Source organism: Vanellus vanellus (genome assembly GCF_965231255.1).
Source record: "Vanellus vanellus genome assembly, chromosome: 5".
Lineage (NCBI taxonomy): Eukaryota > Metazoa > Chordata > Aves > Charadriiformes > Charadriidae > Vanellus > Vanellus vanellus.
This window is the reverse complement of record NC_138910.1, coordinates 23750080-23769995: the sequence shown is the minus strand read 5'-3', so window position 1 is coordinate 23769995 and position 19916 is coordinate 23750080. Positions and strand designations below refer to the sequence as shown.

Genomic DNA, 19916 nt, shown 5'->3' with positions numbered 1-19916 from the left:
TAGCTCGGTCAGAAGCTGCAGTGAATCAGTGGTAGGTGGGGAGTTTATATTTGCATCTCCTGGTTCCTTGCTCTCTAGCAATGATGAATGAATCTACTACAGTTTAAAACTTTCAAAGGAAATATGGCAAAATGAAATAGTTTAGCATTATGTATTGGGTGCTTTATTTCTCATTTTTTTAACCCTCACCTGCATACTGATACTGGTGAATAGGTATGAGTGGACAGTCACAAGTAGTCAGGGTAGTTTTTTAAGTTTCATGTTTACCTGAAGTCCTTTAGCCCACCTTGCAGTGGAAACTGTGGTTTAAATTGCAGGTTTTTGACTATAGTCTATGTTTGACCTTTAAGTAAGGGCTAAATTACAGTTAAATCGCTTACTAGCCATAATCTGCCCTTTGAATATGTAATCCCAAAGTAACCGTGATGCAGATGATCTAGCCAAGGAATCCTATTTTCTATGTCCCCATTCTGAGACAGATTTGTTCTGAACATTCCCCTTCCGTTCATAGATTCATCCACTATACCAGGTTGCTCAAAGCCCCATCCAACCTGTGATACAGGTTGTTAAAACCTAAGTCTTTTGCTTGCAGTATTCTGGAAAGGCTGTAGTATATGCCTCACTGAAAAGATAAAACCATGTAGTTATTTTCCTAGATTTGATCTAGAACTAGTAGAATGGCTATAGAATTGAAAGTATGAATGAAACAAGTAGTCCTTTAGCATAGAGAAAGCAACACGTTTACTCCAAGCAAGTAGCTCTTGATGGAATTACCAAATGATATGTTACCAGAATTATTCTCATTGCACTTTGTCTTTTAGCAGAACTGTTTAAACATATAAAAGAAGAGGTGTGCTTTCAGCTAAAATATTTTGTACTTTGTTTTAAATATAAACTATATGGCAAATTTTATTTTTGTAGTTAGGAGGTTCTAAGTTAGTTGATAAAAACAAATCAATTCAGGTACTTTGGGGTAGATTTTGAAAAGTGTTCACATGGTATGTCCAGTTATACTGTTTATGTGGTTGGATGATCTGCACAAAAAAGCAGGCTTGTTTTGCAGCACGGCAATGCTGTATATGAATAGAGCGTGCTTTTTTTTCAGATGAGCTTTTTGACTGAATTCAGATAAAACATTTGGCATTGAGATTTCAGTTGTACAGTATACATATGGAGAATTCCATGTTCTGAAATGACAATTTTTTTTTCTTCATTTAAAAGAGGACACCTCTATCTTCACTTATCTTAAAACATTTTAATAACTGAGACTACCAATTATGTTTTATAGGATTTGATTTTTGTGCTAAGGCCTTATCAAAAGCTTTTAATAAGGCGCTTTCTGCTGAGTTAATGATATGTTTTAGATGGCATTTCTTATACCTATCTTCAATAGACATAGTCAGACAGTGTGATTGTAATAATCAAGTTTCAATCAAACCGTACTTAGTATGACAAATATTGCATGAGATTGTAATGCAGGTATTCGTGCTCTTGATAAAGGGCTTAATTTGACTCCTGGCAGAGATGGAGAACCACTATTGATTATTATATCAGGATGCAAAATAGCTCTTATTTTTCGTGTATGAGGGAAATTGCTTCTTAATTAAAACTAAATAAAACATTGACTCCAAGGTTTTATGCAGTAATAGAGAAAGTATCACGTTGTGTCGCAAATGTGTTCTTACACAGGTCTGTAAAGATTCGATTAGCAATTACTCTTAACAAACTAAAACACTTCTTAAACAGCTGTTTAAAACATCATTTGTTTGTATCCTTCCTGGAATGTTTGTAGATTTACTGTACCCCAAAGCTTACTTGTTGTTTTTCCCTCTCTCAAAGCAAATGTCAAAGAAATATTTGAACAAACTATTATTCATCTTCAAATCCCCTTCAACTGGGACTGTGAGTTCATTCGACTGCATTTTGGACATAACAGGAAGAAGCATCTTAACTATTCAGAGTTCACTCAGTTTCTTGAGGTCAGTTATTAACCTTCTTCCAAAGTAGAACTGAAATTCATTTTCACTTCTAATAATACACTAATACCATTATAAATTTTGATCTTATTGTGGTAGTGATAATCATTATCTGATACTAATCCTGACAGTTATGATGAACTGTTATTTCTCAATACCAGTTCTTTAAGCAGTGTGTACTCATTGTGCTTTAACTTGAATGCCATGCTAGAAAAGAATGGAACTAAATATACTGTTTATGAAATTAATCATTTTACTGATTGTTATTCTACTGGATTGAGGGTCTACTTTTTCTGTCATAGGAATTTAATAGCAAAACTAACCTCTAGCAGAGAAGGATTACATCCTTAATATAACCAGTTATTATTAATCATATAACCTCCCATACAGAGGTTTTAACTTCTTTAACATCTCTTTTATAAACATTGTCCTAATACTTCCACTTTTTTTCTCTCAATGGCATGCACGCTACCACACATATATTGGGAGTTTGGTCTTAAATGCAGCCAGCTTTGCATGAGGCAAATCTGCTTTCCTGAGATGTTGCAGAAGCACCCTCTAGGGATCAGGCTTTAAAGGATCTCAGTCCTAGAACTGAACTTTGCTAAGCTAAAAAGTTTAAAATGTATTATGAATTGAACATTATACTAGAACGAAGTAAAGGAAGACATCGGTTATGAAGGATGGAGGAAGAGGAAAGTTGGAGAAATGTACTGTGTAATTCATGAAAAAGGAATTTGCAGAATTGTAGGTAATTGCACCTCAAGATATTACTTATATTGTCAAGGATAAAATTAAATCTAGAGCAGATTCTAGAAAAGCACGTGGAACTAGATAGGATCTGAAGTCTGTATTGTAAATTGATATACTGGTGTTTGGCACAGTCTTTCAAGGCTGAATTACAACTTGATGTTACTTTCAAGGAATAAACTGCGTCATACATTTGATACTGCATATTTTAAGTGATATGGCACGAATTTGGGACACTAGTGCAGAAAAAAAATCAGATTGCTAGTGAGAAGAACCTTTATGTTGGGAACCCACAGCAAAGCGATACATTTCTGTTCCTTTTTTTTAATGATTTATTGTTCCAAGATACTGTCATGTAAGTCACAGTAACCTCTTACTGTCATCATATAATAAAACCCCTTAGTAGGGAAGGGTAGTATGGACTGTGGTAATTTCAATATGTACACAAGTTGGGTATTGTTGTCCCTCCTTTTACATCAGGTTGTTTTTCTTATTTGGTCTAGCATCATCTTACGGGCTTTGGGACTTGTTGCACTGTCATCTAGAAAACCTTGATCTTGAGGTTATAAGACTTGAGAAATTACTGTAAAGGTGATACAAGCTAGATAGTTTGCCCTCTTCTTATTGTCTGCCAGAACATGGTTATTATTTTAGCCTCTAGAAGAGGTCTTGAATGACAGCTGAATGTGCTTTATTGTTTGCTTGAATAGAAGGAAACAACTTTTTCTGGACGTAGAATTTACAACCATCATTATTATCTTGAGGTTAGGTTACTGCAGTGTGCTTTATACGAAGGTTTTTACAGATTGTATAGGAGTTTTAAATTGCCTGAAATGAGTGACCATTTCTGACATTATGGGAGGTAGCTGTTGGGGGCAATCTAAATCTATATTATATAATTTTCACTGTGCTCCTGTTTATTTTCAAGTACTTTACAATGAGTTATTTTATAATAGCCCTATCGTATTTCATCTTGGATGTGTAAGAGATCAGCTCACTTTGAGTCTTTAAGATCAATATCCGAAGTTTTTCTAGCACTTAAGTATTTAATAAAGGAATAGGTAGCAGAGAGGACATGAGTAATGTGAAGTTTATTTCTCAAATCATTTAGTGAAAGTGCATATTTCATTATGGTTGAATGGAGGCTTTTCTTTGACAGAGGAACGAATCCATGGATAAAACCAGTATGCAGACTTTTTCTTTTAGTTGAGCTGGTCAAAGTTTAAGCTACAGTTGGGCTGTGGTCTACATGCACAGATGTATTGAGGCATACTGTAAAAATATGAAATTAGTGAGATTTTTGTGGACAGTGAGTTACAGAATTTGCTTCTAATCTGCTATTTCTGAATATTCATTCTAGGAGCTGCAGTCAGAACATGCAAGACAAGCCTTTGCATTGAAGGACAAAAATAAAAGTGGTATGATAACTGGGCTGGACTTCAATGACATTATGGTTACCCTTCGGTCGCATATGCTAACTCCATTTGTGGAAGAAAATTTAGTTTCAGTAAGTGTAAAGAGGAGTGCCTTGTATTCAGCATTTAATAGCTGTAATGTTTTAAGATGTTGCTGCTTCTCTCCTACTTTGTCTTCTCCTACCTGTTTATCACTGCCTTGGTGCTGGAGATTATCACCTTCCTAACAGGGTGGGCAGGGTGAAACATGGCAGTACTCCTTGGCTGCAGTAGTGGAAAAGTTTGGCGGTCTGGTTTACATGCTTAAAGTGCCGTTGAAAACAGTTTGAGTTAGTCTACTATACTCTCCACTAAAGCAGGGCAAACTGTACTTGGCATAGAAAGAGTGTTCATTTAGGACAAAAGCATTTAATTTTTGTATTTGACTGTACAGCAGATCTCAAAAGGTAGAGACTACTTACGGTTTTGTCCTTTTATGGACTTTCACATTAATTCTTTTTCAGATCAGAATTTGGAAAATCAGTATGTAGATTCTAGAGGTAGAATGGTTACAGCTGTGATACTCTGGCAAGATCTGTGGGTAAAATAATGACATAAAAGTTATGAACTCAAAGTACATAGTATAAAAAAGTATATAAGAATGAAAGGTATATAAAATATAAAGTAATAACTTGTATCTTACTATTTTACCTATAAATCTTACCTTGCCTAACTAATAAGACATACAGTCTTCTGTAAAATTTATAGTATCTACTAACTTTAGACTTTGAAATAAATGGTCACTGCTGTCTGTGATGCAAGAAGTCAGTTAGTGCCTTTATCTAAAGTAGCATTTACATGCACTTCTCTATTAGAAAGTATTAGAAAAATACTAAGTGACATGTTTAGTATGTGTATCCAATAAATTGAATAATATTCTGCTTACTAAAGTAGCATTTACATGCACTTCTCTATTAGAAAGTATTAGAAAAATACTGACATGTTTAGTATGTGTATCCAATAAATTGAATAATATTCTGCTTACTAAAGTAGCATTTACATGCACTTCTCTATTAGAAAGTATTAGAAAAATACTGACATGTTTAGTATGTGTATCCAATAAATTGAATAATATTCTGCTTACTAAAGTAGCATTTACATGCACTTCTCTATTAGAAAGTATTAGAAAAATACTGACATGTTTAGTATGTGTATCCAATAAATTGAATAATATTCTGCTTACTAAAGTAGCATTTACATGCACTTCTCTATTAGAAAGTATTAGAAAAATACTGACGTGTTTAGTATGTGTATCCGATAAATTGAATAATATTCTGCTTACTAAAGTAGCATTTACATGCACTTCTCTATTAGAAAGTATTAGAAAAATACTAAGTGACATGTTTAGTATGTGTATCCGATAAATTGAATAATATTCTGCTTATATTATTTCCTAATGTTCAGTTTTTACCAAAAAATAGCATCCTGTCTAATAATTCTCCCCTTTTGTTTCTCTTAAAAATATCTTAAAATTACAGGAATGGAAAGATGTCTTTAAGTCTTTGCTTATTTGCCCAAATAGATTTTTCTGTAATTTGTAATAAGATGTTGTAAAAGGGCTTAAGGCATTTAACTGCATTCATTTAATTTTTAAAGGTAGCTGGTGGAACTGTTGCACATCAGGTCAGCTTCTCCTATTTCAATGCATTTAATGCCCTTTTGAATAACATGGATCTTGTTAGGAAGATATACAGTAATATAGCAGGTACAAGAAAAGATGTTGAAGTCACAAAAGGTAAAGTATATTTCCAATATTTTATTAATTTTATAGTTCTATCCAATTTGTAATCTGGTGTTGCATATGGGTTAAGGCAAGTCAGAAGCTGCAACACTATGCAAAGTTAGGGCTACTGTGAAAGAGTGAGTTTCATCCTCACAGGTTAGTAATGATTTTCAGCCAGCTCATTAAGGAGAAGAATAGGGACTCTGGCAGGAGCTGTGTTGGCCTTATTAGTTTGAATGCCTAACTGCAAGCCAGTATATTATTGAGGATTTTACCACTCCTTGAAAGGGATGCATGGTTGCTTAGAGATAGAAAGTACCTAGGGAATGTGATTGAATGGATTAAGTTTGAAAATCCATCATCCGTAATCTCCATGTTGGTTTAGCTCTAGTTGCTTTATCCATGGTTAAATCTTTTTTAGAAAAATAGTAATAATTTATAACTTAGTGCTTACTTGCCTGAGTGGTTTTATGTATCGTTTTTGTCTGTTAGGACATAGCTAGTCCCTGTGCATATGAAAGGTTGTCGTATTTCAGTCTTGCCGCAGGCATGAGTGGACTGCTTTTGTAGTCGTTATATGACAGGTTTTATCACCGATTTTATTACCTATTTGGATGGGACCAGCCAAGCCGATGTGTGGTAAAAAGCATGCCAAGTTCTTTTTTTTTCTTCTTTGTTTGGCTTGTGTTCATATTCTCTACATACCTTTCATCCTTAAAGGAAAGCATAAAATTCCTGTCCTCATCCTCCAAATAGTGCTAACAAATTGCCTAGCAATGTTTTTTGGTGGCAGATGCAGAAATGCACCTTGCTTGGATTTGTGTTGTGAAAAAAAGCTATTGTGTTTTCGCTGTTCAGAATTGATTACTGTAGCTTGCCAGTTATGTCATGTACATGTCATGTAATTTGGCTAGATGAATATCTAAGCTTGGGGTCATTCAGAGCTACCAGAGAAAGAAATCTGGATATGATGGCAATAGATGAGCCAGTTGCCCTTAAAGCTGTGCATAATGGACCATTATTCTGTTCTGTTCTGTTTTGCAGAACTTCAGAAACAATCACAAATTATGGGCGTGCTTTTATTAAGCTTGCCAATATGAGGATTTTTGTTGACTTTGACTTTCTTACCGTAAATCAAAGTTGTGGAGTCAGACTTGCTCTGTGTTGAAAAGTCCTGTTTCAAGATAGATGTTCTCCTAAAGATATCTTTTCCCTTTGCGTTATGGATTTTGCTTCTTGGTGATAGGTTTCATTTTTATGATGTTAAAGTTATTTGTGAGCATTTAAAGAGGAAATTTAACAAATAACACAATTGCTTTGTTTCTCTTTCCCTTTTAAATCCAGAGGAATTTACCCACTCTGCAATCCGATTTGGACAAGTTACACCACTGGAAATAGATATTCTCTACCAACTTGCAGATTTATACAGTGTTACTGGGTAACATAATAATTAATTTTATAATTTTAATATCATTAGTTTGCTGGGTTTGTTGTTGTTGTGTGAAAACTGCTCATTTTCATCTTAATTTTAAAAAGTTGTGTGTTCCATTGTATTTCATTACAGTAATTTATTCAATGTAAACTGACTTTGGTGTCTGCCTGGGTTTTGTAAGTGAATTCTGTATATCAAGCACAATTATTAATTTTGATACTATAGGTATACATATAAAATAGCACTATACATTACAGTAGTCCCAAACGGCTACAATACACTGGTATTATTAACTTTAATTATTGATGATGTTTTGCATGTGTCTTTAACACATGTGAAACCTTAGGTAGGAATACCTAGAAATAGTTTAATTGGTGTATCGTATCCCTTATTACTAGCAATCATGAACTTGCTTCTGAATAATCCAAGCTCCCTTTATCTCCACTTGTGAGGTACAAGAAGAGAAGGTCCTTTTAACTCTAGGATTCTTTATTGCAGTGTAACAGATTTCTTAGACGTGCATTCAATTATGACAGGTGATTTTTTTTAAACTCAGGATATATTATGTGAGGTGTGGCTAGGAGTACTGTATTGAATATGTTTGAAGTTTTATCTAACAGTAATTTACTTTTCTCTGCCTTGTGTAAAGGCGCTTAACTATGGCAGATATTGAGAGAATAGCACCACTGGCTGAAGGTGCATTACCTTACAACTTGGCAGAACTCCAGAGGCAGGTAGGTAAAAGTGATATATACAATATAATTGTTGAAGTTAACAGAATGTTTACATGTACTTGCATATGAAAACTAAGAATAATACACTTCAAACAGATTCCTAACAAGTGAAACATGCTGTGTGTATTGCTATAAGGATAGAAATGGGGCAGACTATTGAGTATGTGTCTAAACCAGATATTAGATGTCATATTGAAAGGTGGCCTGTTAAGATATGAGCATGTAGAGATACTTGCATTCCTTACTGTGAATACATTTGTTCACTCCTCGAAAGGCCTTTCATTTTACTAAGTAATCAAACTCTGTAACTATAAAATTATTTTTAGATAGTAAAAAATATGAGTATTAAATGCAAGGCTTATAAGTATGTTCTTTTTTTGAAAAACTGGATGAAATGATGGGCTTAACCATTGATCTAAAATGATCATTGAGTTTTACTGTACTTGTTGGCTATCTGACCTAGACAGTAGAAGGGGAATTCAAATTTATTGGGACTGATGAAAAGGGTAGAATTAGAAGATGAAAAATATCGCAGTAGAATATTAACACTGTATTTCACCAGACCTTTACATTCACGTTTGCTAGCTTTGCTTTTATCATAGTTTCCATATTTAACGTATACATCTATAGTACAGCACAAGAGTCCCAGACTGTGCAGTAAGATTTTGAATATAAATTGTTTCTTACTTTGTTCCACCGCAGTTACTGGGTACCCTACTGCACGCTTTCAGGAGTATAGCTTGCAAGTTTGTGTTAAAAGTAAATCTAGATTTTGGGGGCTTATCTTCACTATATTTTTGGTTCAACCTCTGAGAGGTTTTCTTTTGCAAGCAGGTCTGTTGTGAATTAAATTTTACCTTGAACCTGAAGTACTGCTGATACTGAAGCTCACAACATAATGGGGCATCTGCTGTGCTGCTAATAGAAGTATTCTATTCCATTCCATTCCATTCCATTTCAGATATATTCTAGGGAAATCCTTTTTCTGGAGCATTTTGTAGGTGACTGCTCTCATGAGAGTAGTTCAGGGGGAATTAACTCAAATATTAATAATGTAAAGGTAATAATGCACTCAAGAAAATCCTTGAAACAGTTACACAGCAGATTCAGAAAGGAAGACATACAAACATGGTGAAGTACATGGTTGCATAATCATAAAATACATAGGTTGGTTGCACGTTGGTGTTTATTATGCAAAACAAAAAAAAATAGGATCTGATCTTAAAATGTTCTGATGTACAATCTTTTATTTATTTTTACTGGTAGAACTTCATGAGAAATTGCAGTTCCACACAGAGCTGTACATTCTCGAGTAAGCTTTACAAGAAAGTACAATAATGTTCATCTGAAGCATTACATTTTGCTCCAAGGATGTCTCCACACCCCCTTTCCCTCTGTAATATACAAAGGGAAGTAGGAGATCTAATTCTTAAGATCTTGTATGAGCATATCCTGTAGTTCTGACTAAATACATTTTTGTGTCCTCAGTAGATAAACATAATTTTTCATCCTGAAGGTTCCCATTTTCTTACAATGTCTAAACAACTCCAATTCTCTCTCTTTAAGTCTGTGTTAAAAGTTTATGGGGTGTCTATCAAGACATCCGAGGGCTCTGATTCCCAAATGGGCATAGCCTGGCTTGGGCTGGGTTTTGCTCCCAGCTGCCCACACCTCACTTGGTATGCAGGCAGATGAGCTTACGAATCAGCTGCTGAAAGGCCACATCTTGCAGCTCAGCAATCTGACGCTGGTCATGAATCGTGTTAGAATGCTGGTCCTGAATTGTAGTGATTCGGCAACTGATTCCCAGGTAGCTCAGACATCTGGGCTGTTGGGGCAGGAGGACGTGCAGCTGGCAGCGATGCTGATGTCAGCCATTCCAAGATACGCTGTCTCCCATAAAGTGCAATTCAGAGTCTCTACCCTGGTGATGCCGGTGAGAGGTAGTACTGCTGCAGGGTGGTCTTAGACAAAGCGGCAGCGCAGCGAAAAAATCACCTGTGCCTTGTTCGCCACGTGAACGTCCTGTATCTGCCAGTGGCTGAGGGATCCCAGGAGTCTGTCTGAAAATGAAAGCTTGCGTTTATAAAGCCTCTTATTTCTCAGCTCACTTTTTATGCATATTGCAAAAAGGTTTCTTTAAGCAGTTATATCCACTACAAAATCTAGGATATGTGTCAGTGACAGGAAAATCTTGAATTAGTTCAACTGCTATAGTTGAAAAATTGTCCTGTATGGAATATAGCAAGTCTTCTATATGTGGGGCTTTGAGTGTATTTTGATTACTGCTATTACAGGTGGATTTGATCATTCAGTTCTCTTTCAAACAAATTGATCTGAAATGCAGTTGTTCTTAATGTTACCGCTCTGTTGTCTGTAGACAATCAGACATACCTGAGCCAATGAAATCAGTGTCCAAAACCCATTTAGTGGTAACAGTCTTCCTATGGATTCCTGAATACAAGGATGATGGAATTGATTGACGCAGAAATGTATATACAACATTTATCCAGACTAATAAGAAATATTTCTGATAAAGTTTTGTAATTACATTCATAACTGACAACTTTGTTTTTAATCAGTGTCTTTGTGGCACTCACCTTTCTGAGTAGACAAAATACTAACTTTTTGTATTTTACACTTCAGAATCACCTTTGTAGCTTTACGCTGTTATAAAAGGAGCTCATTGATAAAAGTTTCACTCGTTGCTAGAACAGAATATACTCTTTTCACACCCATAATACATTATGTTTTCATCCTATTCTACATCCTGTGTTGAGAGGACAACAGAAATCAAAGTAATTTCATTTTCTTTGTTTTATAAGTAACAGTTTTTTACTAGACCTTATTCTAAGCGAACCTTAGATTACCTTATTTAACTGTATTGATAAAATAAAAGCTATCCCTTTGTGGAAGACAGAATATCATTCCAGTGAGGTCCAGCTGTCCCTGGAAAATGAAAACAAGTCTGTAATCACTTCTATGTGACTTTAAAATTCCTTCTTAAAGGAAAATCTGAATTTTTACATAAACTCACTCTATCTTTGTAGGTTTGGTGGAAATGGAAATTAGCCTGCTTTCAACCATGTTTACTTTATTGTCAGTTTTTTTCATTGTGTAAAATTTTCTTAAAGCCTAGCAGCTGAATATCCTGTGGGGATGACAGCTACAGTAATTTTCAGTTTATAAATATTCATGATGTGAAAGCCATAGCATTAATTACATTCATTTACATATCCATCTGAACACACAAGTAAACTGCAAACTTTGTGGACACTTATTTAATAATATAAAAGTGCCATTTCCTTCACAAAGAACTTGATTTTTAACATCCAGTGATGTATTCATTAAGATTAATGTCTGAATGTGATGGTTGGATTTTGATGAGAACTCTCTGGAGCTTAGAAGAAAAAGAATAACCTTAAAACAGCTAAAAGGAAGCAGGTGTGTTAAACTAGGAGAAAATTTTTGTGGAATGAAGAACCAGTCCTGCTTCTAAGCCTTTTTGGCATTATTATTATTGCACGTGTCTTTTATTTACATGAATTAAAAGATGTATCTCTGTATTTTAGAATTTATTTTTGTGGTTATTTTGTTTTTATTATGGTTTTTGTGTGTTTTTTTTTTTAGATCAGGAAAATTTAGTGTTTTGAGACTAGTGAGGACATTCTTCAGCTTTATTGCTTCTATTTGCTTGTAAAGGCAATATATTTGATTTATGCTTTTTTATCTACATGTGGAGTTTGTAATTTTGGTGCCCCCCAGAATATCTCTGTTAAGCTGTATTGTTGGGGGAGGAAAACGTCTTGTTGAAGGAAATGGTGGAAGCTGTAACTTTTTCTTCTGTGGAAAAACTATATAGAATATAATTCATATTTTTTTTTACAGGTACTGATCCCATCTCAGTCTTATTTTTTTTTCCTGTGCTGTATACATACAGTGTAACGTTATGCAATAAAGTCAGGTTTTTGCACATCCAGTGTAATAGCAGTCCAAACAGAGTAGTTTATGCTGAGCTACATGCTGTCTTTCTGTGGATATTCCACTTTCCAGAGCTCCAATAAGCTGAACGTAACTTAGTTAAGTGGCCTTGGTGAGTTAGCTGTGAAATGTGCATGTCATAGTCTTCATGGGGAATTCATAATGTGCCTCCTGGGGCAGTCTGAGGACTGTATACATTCCAGTTGTTCCAGGAGCTTATCTGCCAACAGTACAGGGTACTTTTAAGAAAAACAGGTTTGTATTTGGGAGATGGGCTTTAGTATCTGCTTTAATATGGAATTTAACTGTTAATATCTTGGCCACGTATGTAACCCAGACAAGTTATACTGCATAATATAAATTCTTCTCTAATCCCTAATTTGCGTTTGGAAGAAAATTCGGCCCATCTTGCATACTTTACAGTGCAAGTTTGTGAACACTTACATCTTGTTTATCAATTACCTTGTTTCTAATAACCATCTAATTATATGAGTCTCTGCAAATATTTTCTGTGCAGACTTGTATTTATTTGAAACACTAATACATTTATAGTAGTGTATGTGATTGAAGTGAGAGGTCATCATATTTGTAAATTATCAACTGCCTGAAAAAGTGTGTGGAGAATCCTTTGGGAAGTAATTGACTTTTTGCTTGTTTTGAAGACGTGAAATGTCATGTTTATGCTATGTATTAATATATATGTAGTCTTAAAATATATCTCGTGCTGATAGATGCTGTCTGTGAGATACTAAATTCCTTTTGAGATACCGAATTGTATTTGAGCCAGAAGTGGATTCTATGCCTTACAAATTCAAGGGCAACAGAATGGAAAGTAGCAAAGCTGATTTAAGTTTCTGTCTACTTTTTCTTCACTGTAGTTGTTTCAGTAATACTAGGAATATGTAAGGAAGAATATTTTCTGAAAGGAGTATTTGAAAAGTGTGCTTTTTCATCAGGCATAATGGAAGTTATATAGTAATTTTTTTTCCCCCTCCATAGCATAAAGCTGCCAATTTTTATCAGATTCTTTCTGTACTATTATAAAAAACAATTCACAGGCATCTTTGTTTTCCCATGCAGATTTTCATGCAATTTTTTTTCTTTTCTTTGCCTCACACAGCAATCTTTCGGAGAGTTAGGCAGGCCTATCTGGCTCCAGGTAGCTGAGTCAGCTTATAGGTTCACTTTGGGCTCAATTGCTGGAGGTGAGTAATATTTCTGGATTCTGTTTTCAGTCTTGGGTTAGTTTAACACTTTCTTGCCAGACTACTTGGTCTCATCTAAGGTGCATTTCTTGGTTATACATGTGAAGAATTGGAAAGTGGAACCACTTTTGTTTGTTCCACTCATTCCCTTTCTTCCTTTATCACTTCTGTTCTAGTATCCCTCCACAGTCCTCTGAAACTCTACTCCAGTAACAAAATTCCTTACTGGTAATTGATTGCTTCTTTTCCTGATTGGTTTTCTTTGTTCTACGCACCTTGTTTAATGTAATAGTGTAACCCGTTCTCCTGGAGACTTTTTTCTAGATTTTCAGTATTGTCCTTTCTTACTTCCAAGATATCAGAGATCTTACCAGCTTGCATATTCTTTGAGTTTAAATAAATGTAGAAAATCATCGTAAGAGTTAAGTACTACACCAACAAGGATGTTGCAGAAATAATACTTCAAATGCTTTCTTACAGCTGTTGGTGCTACTGCGGTATATCCCATAGACCTGGTGAAAACTCGTATGCAGAATCAACGCACCACTGGTTCAGTTGTAGGAGAGTTGATGTATAAAAACAGCTTTGACTGCTTTAAAAAGGTTTTGCGTTTTGAAGGCTTTTTTGGTCTTTACAGAGGTAGGTGAATAAAATATATATATATGTCTGTATATATGTATCTCGAGTCGGGGATTTTCTGCCTTTTTTTAAATACCTCAACAGCTAGTTTCTTATGGGAAAACCAGGAAACTGGTATCATGTACAATTTTGCATCTGTTTCAGAGCTGAATATCTCACCTTGAGCACTGTTCATCATAAACAATTGCTGGGAAAAACTGGGCATTTTTTTTTCATTGTTACTGATTTGCTTCTTGCTGCTTAGGTTGTTAAATTGCTAATTTCTGGGGTGTGAGTGTTGTGGTTGTGATTGTTATCTCTCAAACTAAGGATTGTAACTTTTGGCCAGAGGCAAACATCAGGAGCAGATTATCACCTGAGGAATAAATGTCCATTTTATTGCAAATATTTTTTGTTAAGAGATGAAACACAGTAATTTTGAAATATGCTTGTTAAAGTGGATACCAGATCTTATGCCTCATACTTTTGCAGGTAGTGGGACTTGTTTTATGATTTTATGCTGTGAAAAAGAAATTGCATCCTGCTGTTGTATTATGTTGCTCTATTTTACTTTAAAATATCAACAGTGGATCTCATAAAAGTTGTAATTTAAAAAAAGAAAAAAATACAGGTTAAGAATTCAAAGCAACTTTTTATCAGTTTTATCAGTTAGATTGAAAGCTATCTTATATCTTGTTTGAGCTTAGAAGATTCTGAAAGGGTTTTATCACATCAATAAGGTGACTTACATAGAGTGTACATGCTAGCCAGTCCTCTGAAATTGCTATTTAGTTGAATTCTCTATTTTTAGTTGTAATTTCACATAACAACGAAGTGCGCATTTTCATAAGGATCAATAAGATATTTATTAATTCGTGCACTTTTTTTTTAGTTGGAGCAAAGTCACTTCTGTAATGGTCGCAGCCTTATTTTCTGCTTTGCAATGTGTTCTGTTGATGAAGACATTGGACAGTGTCATTTTAAGGACAGTATCTGAGAAGTTTTTGCATGTGATAGTCTGTGGATACTGGCTAAAGAGCTTTTTTGTAATCTTAGAGGATTTTGCTGTGCAAGTGAGTAAAGAGAGGAATGTCAGTGAAAACATTAATGAAATAGCTGAACTCTCTGAAAATTATATCTTACCAGTAAATTGGTTTCCTTTTTTGTTGCTAAATCTTTCACAAAAGAAAATACTCCATGAATTCCATTTACGACTCTGTCTACAGTGCTGTTCTACAGTACTCTTTTCTTTCTCTTCCCACCCCCCCAACCACATGTTTTTGCACAGCAGCTTCTAAAACTGATTATTTTTTATTTTTATTTTGGTTTTCTAACCTTTCTCAAACACGTTGAAATCAAGGTTGATTCCATTGATGGGTTAAAAGCAATGTTTTACACTTGAGGAAGAACGTGCTTGTTTGAAAGAATGTCAGCTTGTTAAACTTTTTAATAGTCTGTTTAGTAATTGTCTTTAAGATTGTTTAGCATAATAAATTAATGTAGTTGTTTTGAAAATGTTACAATTAATGGTCAGCATGTTAGTAAGGTCTTGGACTCATATAGATGGTCTGTGGAAGTATGTTAAACTAAACAAGAGAAGCATTTATGGAGTTGACTGTGAGTCTCTTACTGGGTTCTTGTATTCCTGAGCTGGATTATCCTAATTGTATTGTAATGTGACAGTAGAATGTAGTCGTTTACCGCAGTTCAAAAAGTAGATTTGATTGCATACTGGAGAGTCATTTTTAAAATAAAAACTTAAAATTTTTGGTCCAGAAAAATATGACACTTTTGAATCCTGGCATCCAACTTCAGAACTAATGAAGTATCTTCTAAGGTCCTTCACTAGACCATGCAGGGTCCCGGGTTCTCTCGCACACCGAATGTGTGTGCCATATGAGTTCAGCTACGTAAAGGGGAGAGGGGGGGAGATTGTCTTGTGGTGTTTTGTCTGGTAGTTTTGGGTTTTTAGAGGCTTGTAGGCACTGCAGAGCTGGATTTTGTTTTCATGGTAGATCAGAGATTCAGGCTGGGAGGGCACCATTACTTTTTGTTATTGTCAACCTTTCTTTGTATTTAATAGCTACCTTTCCTCAGCATAGTAAGTCTGGAAATCGCACAGAAAAGTACTGTTTTGGAAGAAAACACTACACTGCATATATTAACTGCTACACTTTCTATTTGGGCGCGTTTGCTCTGAGCTTCCTTTTAAGGAAGTAGTATAGAAATTCTGTAGGCTGAGTACCTTTAGTAATTTTGAACATTTGAAATTAAGTTTTAGCTGTTAGTCTTTTCACTTAACAGATAGTGGAAAACTGCATCAATACAGTTTGGTTGCTGTTATCTGATATTTGATATAATTAGCATGGGATTTTTTGTTAGTTAACTGGCAAACACTTTTGACAAACTGATATTCCCTAACCATGGAGTAACATTAGGAAATGAACACTTCTAATAAAAGCCTTTTAAGTTTTATAATTTATACATATGCCGAAATGACTGTGGAGAAAATGGATTTAAAAATAACAGATGCTGTTATAATCTTGTGTGTTAGGAAGTTAAGACTGCCATCTACTGATTTTTTTTCTTAAACCTATTAGTTCCTAGAAGAGTGTATGTGCTTTTGTCAAATGGCAGTTCATTTTGATAGTAGCTATTTTCCAGGAGCAAGGGCCTTTTCAAAATCAGTTTCTGTCCACTAATGCTTCCTTTTGGTGAGATAAAAAATACTTAATAGTAATAGAGTTTACAGAAGTTCATGCTACCATGGTGGACTGTACAAGAGAAAATCCTCTATATCCTTAGTTGACTGGAGCCTTCAGAAAACTCAGGTTAGTGAGTCAAGTAGAAGTGAGTTGATAATTTATCATAGTCGTATATATCTCACAATTACTCTCCTATTTTAAAAAGTAATTGCAAGCTTTATGGGAAAATGATATTAAGGGGCTGAAAAAGTCAAGCGAACTCTTAGGTAGTACACATATCCAAGGTGTAGGTTCAGTCCTTACCCTTTTTTTCCTTCTGTACAGCAACGGCATCAGGCTTGACTTGGTTGTGGAAGGCACATCTGGTCACCCTTTTCATTACCATTTTCAACAGAAATCGTAATATAAAATTGTATTGGTATGAATATGCAGTGCTCTAGCAGCATCACATACATAAATGCCATCCACCTCAAAGGATATCCCATGTGCAGAAAGGCATTTCTGTAGAGCTCTTATAAAATACTAGTTTCTGTATTAGGAAGATAATGTTGCCTTATGATGTCTTTGTTTCTATAGGCTTGTTACCACAGCTGATAGGTGTTGCTCCAGAAAAGGCTATTAAGCTAACTGTACGTATCTTTTTTTTTTTTTTTTTTCCCTGGCATCCTTTTGTTTGTTAACATACACAGGATTTATTTCCTAAAATGTGTGAAAGATGACCACTTACAAGCACTCTAATATATATGGTTGCAGATATACTTGATATATGTTAGTAAGGAGGAAAAATAACTTAAAATTGTGTGTAATGTATTGTATCTTTATTAGGTTAATGACTTTGTCAGAGACAAATTTACTAAGAAAGATGGTTCCATTCCACTGCCTGCGGAGGTCCTTGCTGGAGGCTGTGTAAGTATCAGTCCTGTATTCCTAGGAAAAATTGATTCTCAGTCACCTGCAGCATAGTTGGGATGACGGTTAATGGGTGTGCTTTGTCGATTTGAACAGAACTGGTCTTTCTTTCTGTTTGGAAAGCTTTGCATACTTCTGAGTTGAGTTCCCATGGAGTTATGTGCTTGAACAACTTCTTTTGGCCCAGTTTCAGTAGTGGTTTTATTCATGAAAAGCTAAAGAGAGGGTACCTTTTCTCCCTTTCCATACTTCTACTTGGGTTGGCATTTATGGTTAGTTCAGGTAGCCCTTGAGAATGGATTATTGAGATCATGTTTGAATTTCCTTTGGCGAGGAAGTGGAGGTCCAACAGGTTAAAAAAATCTATTTCTTGCTGAAGATTTAAAGAAGGAAAAGAAATACACTCTTCAACTTGCTATGTGTGAATTTTTTTCTGTTTGTGAAAATATGGAAAAACAGGTATGAGTGAATTTTCTGTTTAAATGACTGAATAAAATGTAGCTACAGTACTCCTGATGCTAACTACACCCATTGTCTAAACACAGTTCAAAAGCAAATTGTGTTTGGGGCTCTAATTCAGTGGATCTCTCAGCAGTCAGTTAGTGGTTTGAATTGATATTGATGATAGATTTTTTTTTTTTTTTTGGCTTTGCACATTGGCTAATTTCATTTGTGGGATTCCCCAACAGTTGTTAACCCTATAAAATGTTTAAGGCTTGAGTTAGGTTTCTTTTGTAGCGGAGAACACTAATAACTTCCAGTTGAGTAGGCTGACAGGCTGGTATAAAACCTCCTCAGCTTACAACAAAACCTGGGGCAGAAAGGTTGTTGACCTCTGCAAACTTCTAATTCAAAGAAGCAGCCCTGAAGGGAGGCTGCTTATAGTTCTGCCTGATTGAATTTGGCAGCCTGGTACATGCTTGAGTCTTCACCTGTCAGTGTACAAAGTTTATTTTCTGAGAAATGTGAGAAAGCAGCTGTGATGTATAGCTAGCAAAAGACTAACCTTTTTTTTCTGGAAATCTCAATAACACAGAAAGCACATACAGGTCATTTACAACAGAAGTGAATGCAATTCACTAGTGTTTTTCTCTGTGTTGTGGTTAAATTTGTGATTAAAATCAAACATCTGATAATCAGTTTTATTATTTTACATTCTTTTGTACTGAAATGTGTAATATTAAATTCAATCTACAATAGAGGCTTTTCCAATTCCTGGTAGGTACTCCTTTTTCAAAATAACTTTGTTGTCTTACTGTAGTGAACATGCAAAAATTAGTGAGAAGTCTGAGTTTCAGATCAGCTTTCAGAAATTTGGATTTCTGTGAAGCTGAGCAGATTTATAATCTGTCCAAACACAACCCTTTCTTCTAGCTGACTGTCTTAGCTGATATTCTCATCTCCTTTTCCAAGATAATACTTATCTCCCTCAATCTGGGAGAATTTGAAACAAAGTTGGCCTTTGTAGGAGAGGAGTTGGCCACAGTTCAGCAACCTCAGGGATGTTCGTTCCTTTGTAGCCTCTTCTGGACCACCTGATATTTTACCAGTTGATGACTTTTCTGTCTGTACTGCTGCTTAGTTCCATTTTAGCAATTTCATTTCTTCCTAAATACCAGAATCTTTATTAGCAAGCCTATAAAGTTTATTCTAAAAGTCTGAAAGTATCAGTTGACTAAAGCAGTAGCAAGTTGATATGTTAGTCTTTCCCTTTCTCATCTTCAGTCCTTTTCATCTTCATTGTGACAGCTCTTTTCTATGTTGACTTGCTTGGAAATAGTGTTGATCTTCACACTTCTGGTGTTTACTGTATACTGTTTTTCTACAAAATATTATGAGACATAACCAACAGTTAAATCAGAAGAAGTGCCGCAAGTAAGCCTAGTCCATTTCTATGTGCAGGGGCACACAAGACTTTCTGTTTAGGTTTTAGGTGCTACTTTTCTTCTTCGGTTTCCTTTGGTTTATTCTTTCACTCTCTGTTAGTACAAAATGATGGGTTACTCTGGGACTGTTGGGCTTTTATATTTGCCAGAATTATTTTCAGCATTGGGATTTGGGTAACTTGTTTTTTTGTGGCTTTTTTTTATTGTTCAACACAAATATTTTGCTAGTTGTACACTATAAATATAGGCTAAATTCAAAACATGCTTTTCACCTTGTCATAACATCAGAAAAAACAGCATTATGCCCATATGGAGTTCTCAGAGATGTACTTATTACTATCTCTGACCCTCACTTGCCTGTGTTTAGTGTTGAACCTTCTCCTGATTAGCAGGAATAATGCACTTTTTCATAATTTCTGGTGTGGAACTGGTAGTGGATGAGCAAGATGAGCAAGCCATATTTTCAGCCATTTTATAGAGTTTCCAGCAGAGGCCTTCCTGTCCTTTGAAGGCCCACCCTCTTGTGAGCCACACAAAAGCACA

General features: G+C 35.2%; 1 protein-coding gene across 1 annotated transcript in view; it reads left to right on the top strand.

Annotated features, from left to right (window-relative positions):
• Positions 1-19916, top strand: part of SLC25A12 (solute carrier family 25 member 12) — a 51762-nt gene that overhangs the window by 18830 nt on the left and 13016 nt on the right. Inside the window, exons 5-13 of the mRNA XM_082483394.1 lie at positions 1840-1979; positions 4087-4233; positions 5777-5915; positions 7248-7341; positions 7985-8069; positions 13171-13255; positions 13736-13894; positions 17155-17207; positions 17404-17484. Of these exons, the coding sequence (XP_082339520.1) occupies positions 1840-1979; positions 4087-4233; positions 5777-5915; positions 7248-7341; positions 7985-8069; positions 13171-13255; positions 13736-13894; positions 17155-17207; positions 17404-17484 (983 nt within the window). The remainder of the gene's footprint in view (positions 1-1839; positions 1980-4086; positions 4234-5776; positions 5916-7247; positions 7342-7984; positions 8070-13170; positions 13256-13735; positions 13895-17154; positions 17208-17403; positions 17485-19916) is intronic.